Source organism: Rhinolophus ferrumequinum, chromosome X (assembly GCF_004115265.2).
Source record: "Rhinolophus ferrumequinum isolate MPI-CBG mRhiFer1 chromosome X, mRhiFer1_v1.p, whole genome shotgun sequence".
NCBI lineage: Eukaryota > Metazoa > Chordata > Mammalia > Chiroptera > Rhinolophidae > Rhinolophus > Rhinolophus ferrumequinum.
In genome coordinates, this window is record NC_046284.1 from 67,424,227 (window position 1) to 67,427,806 (window position 3,580).

General features: G+C 36.2%; 1 protein-coding gene across 1 annotated transcript; it reads right to left on the reverse strand.

Moving 5' to 3' along the window:
• Window positions 1-1,301: 1,301 nt before the first annotated feature.
• On the reverse strand, window positions 1,302-2,600 carry LOC117029370 (transcription factor BTF3-like). Its single transcript, XM_033118631.1, has one exon. It carries the CDS (start codon window positions 2,521-2,523, stop codon window positions 2,035-2,037), a length of 489 nt encoding a protein of 162 aa, XP_032974522.1. The 5' UTR covers window positions 2,524-2,600; the 3' UTR covers window positions 1,302-2,034.
• Between the last annotated feature and the right edge of the window lie 980 nt (window positions 2,601-3,580).

A 3,580-nucleotide genomic window follows, 5' to 3' on the forward strand; every position in this document is an offset into this window, starting at 1 on the left:
GGAGTCTGTCCCCACACAATCCAATCAATAAATGGACAGAGCATGTAAGAAGACATTTCTCCAACAAAGACAAATGGATGGTCAACAGATATATGAAAAGATGCTCAACATCATTCATCAGGAAAAGGCAAATCAAAACCACAGTGAGATACCTCTTCATACCAGTCTGAATGGCTGTTATTAAAAAGTTAACAAATAACATGTGTTGGTGAGGATGTGGAGAAAAGGGAACTCTTGTGCACTGTTGGTGGGACTGCAAAGTGGTGCAGCCCCTATGCAAGAATATGGAGATTCCTCAAAAACCGAAAATGGATATACCATATTATCCAACAATTCCATTTCTGGGTATTTATCCTAAGAAAATGAGAACATTAATTTGAAAAGATATGTGCGCCTATATGTTCATTGGAGCATTATTTACAATAGCCAAGATATGGAAGCAATCTATTTGTCCATTAATAGATGAATGGATATAGAAGATGTGATATCTATCTATCTATCTATCTATCTATCTATCTATCTATCTATCTATATAAGGAATATTATGCAGCAATAAAAAATGACATCTTGTCATCTGTGACAACATGGATGGATCTAGAGGGTATTATGCTAAGTCAAATAAGTCAGGCAGAGAAAGACTAATACTGTATGGTATCACATATATGTGAAATCTAAAAACAAAACAAAACAAACAAAACAAAAACAGATGCATAGAAACAGAGACCAAAGGGATGGCTACCAGAAGGAAGGGTGTGTAGGGATGGGTGAAAGGAGAATATAGTTAATCATAATGTGATAAGTTTGCATGGTGACAGATGATCACATTGTAAAGTATAAAAATGTCCAATCACTATATTGTACACCTGAAACTAATATAACCAATATAAGATCGTATACCAACTATACTTATATACTTAAAAAAAAGAAAAAAAATATTCCTAAAGGATAACATAGGAGAAAACTGAGATAAACTTAGGTTTGGTGATAGCTTTTTAGATAAAACATTAAAAGGGTGATATATAAAATAAAAAGTTGGGAATATGGACATCGTTAAAATGAAAACTTCTGTTCTACAAGAGACACTGTTAAGAGGACAAGACAGACTAGGAAAAATTCTTTGCAAAACATGTATCCAAAAAGGACTGATATCCAAAATATACAAAGAATTCCTAAAACTCAACAATAAGAATACCGAGAACATAACTAACTTTGGAAGTCTATTTGGCAGTTTCTTACAAAACCAAGTATATACTCTTGCTATATGATCTAGCAATTGTACTTTTTTTTTTTTTTGATATTCCTACTTTTTATTCAGGTATCTAATAGGACAAGAAGGGAGTTAAGAAGTTAACTACTTTCATTTTTTAAAAATAACTTCCGGTTACATCTACAAAATGGAGCTACTAGTTCCTACTTCATAGATTGAGGACTAAATGAGAAAATTAAGTATGATAATACATAAGGCACTCAGTAAAATGCTTACAATACAGACAATATTAAGAGGAAAAAAAACCTTTGCTCACCCGCTAAGGAATAATCTATTCTCATCTTATAATTACACCCATCACATAAACCAGGGAAGCCCTGAGGGCTGCTGGAGAAAAAAGTCTGCAAACATGAGAACTTTATATCACCTTTGTTACTTTATACTATCATGTTAAACCTTTAATCAAATTCCAAAAATTATTAGCCATATTACATACCATGATTAGCTTTCTACAAACAACTTTGCTTTCTGTGTACAAATAAGTGTCAATGAAATAAAAAATAAAAGTGTATACTAGGCAAAGAACTTTATTAACCTTTGCTTCAAACTTTATTCCCAAGCTTCTTCACCTTAATTAGCTGCAAAGAATGATTTGTGTATAAGCAAAAACTGAAAAGAGCTGCAGTGTCCAAGGGGGTTGGGCTTAAAAATATTAGAGACTGAGATTTTGTCAGATCCATGAACAAAATTTAAAAAGCAGTCATAATATAAAATAGCAGCTCCCAGTAACTTCTTCAAGTTTTATCTTCTTCAGAAGTTGACTCAATTCAGTTTGCTTCATTCTTGGAAGCCTCATCAAAATTCTCCACAAGATCTGGAACTTCATCATCGTCATCCTCTCCGGTAGCAAGTGGTGCCTTTCCATCCACAGATTGTTTGGGCAGAGCTTCAGCCAGTCTCCTTAAACTAGTCAGACTGTCTGCACCGATCTGGTTTAAGATGCTGGGTAGCATTTCTGTCAGCTGCTTGGTCTCAGCGTGGCCTGTGATGGTGAAAGTATTCGCTGCCAAAGAGGCTTGAACTTTAGGGTTGTTAAAGTGGATCACTGTCCCTTGGTTTGTGAACATATTCACCTCTTCAATACCGGAGATATTGTTTACCCCTAACTTCTTTAAGGAGAACTGAAGTTTTTTATCATCTGCTGTAGCTGTTCTGTGAACCACCTTCTTCTTTCTGCGAGCAGTTCCTTTCCCACCAATGCGCACTTGTGCCTGCAGTTTGGCGAGTTTCTCCTGGTTCATGATAGTTTCTTTCATCTTGTTGGAGAGGACACGGGGCCGCGCGGGGGACTAGGGTTGGCGCTCAGGGGGTCTTGGGCAGACCAGCTGAGAATAAACGCCCAATGGTACTTTTTGATGTTTAAAAAAATGAGTTGAAAACATATGTCCACACAGAAACCTTTATACAAATGTCTATAGCAGCTTTATTCACAATTGTCAAAACTTGAAAGAAATCAAAACGGCAATGCAATTTGGGAATAAATAGGGTTTCCGGGCAGGAATTCCCGTCCGTTCTCAGGAATTCTTTTCGCTTTCCCGTCCCTGAGTCCCGAGATATAAACTGTTTTCTGTTCTCCACAATGAATCGTTTCCACAAAGTGAAGGCGGATACTACCAACAACCTGGGTTCAAGGAGACGATTTTTCCAATTACCCGACCAACTTTTCTCAGGATTTGGGAACAGGAAAGTGAAAAAATTTCACGAGAACGGGTGGGAATTCCCACCCAGAAATCCTAATGACCAATGGTGGTACATCCATTTAATGGAATACTACTTAGGAATAAAAAGAAATGAGCTATCAAGCCATATGAAGATATAAAGAAAACTTAAATGCATATTACTAAGTGAAAGAAGTCAGTCTGAAAAGATTACATACTGTATGATTCCTAATATATAACATTCTAGAAAAAGAAAAAAAAAGACAGCACAGGGAGCAGTGGTGGGGGAAGAGGGAGGGAGGAGTGATTAGTGGAGTACAGGGGAATTTCAGGGCAGGGAAACTATTCTATATGATATTGTCATGGTGTGATACATGCCATTATACATTTATCAAAATTCATAGACTGTATGACCCAGATATGCAAACTATGGACTTTAGTTAATTATGACAATGTGTCAATATTGGGTCATAAAGTATAACAAATGCACCATTCTAATACAAGATGTTAACAATACTAGTGAAAACTTTGTGTATGCGGCGTGGTGAGGGATGATATGGAGGTATAGGGAAACTCAGTTTTTCTGTAAACCTAAAATTGCTCTAAAAATAGTCAGTTAAAAACAAAACAAAACCCCTCTTCATTATGAATGGAC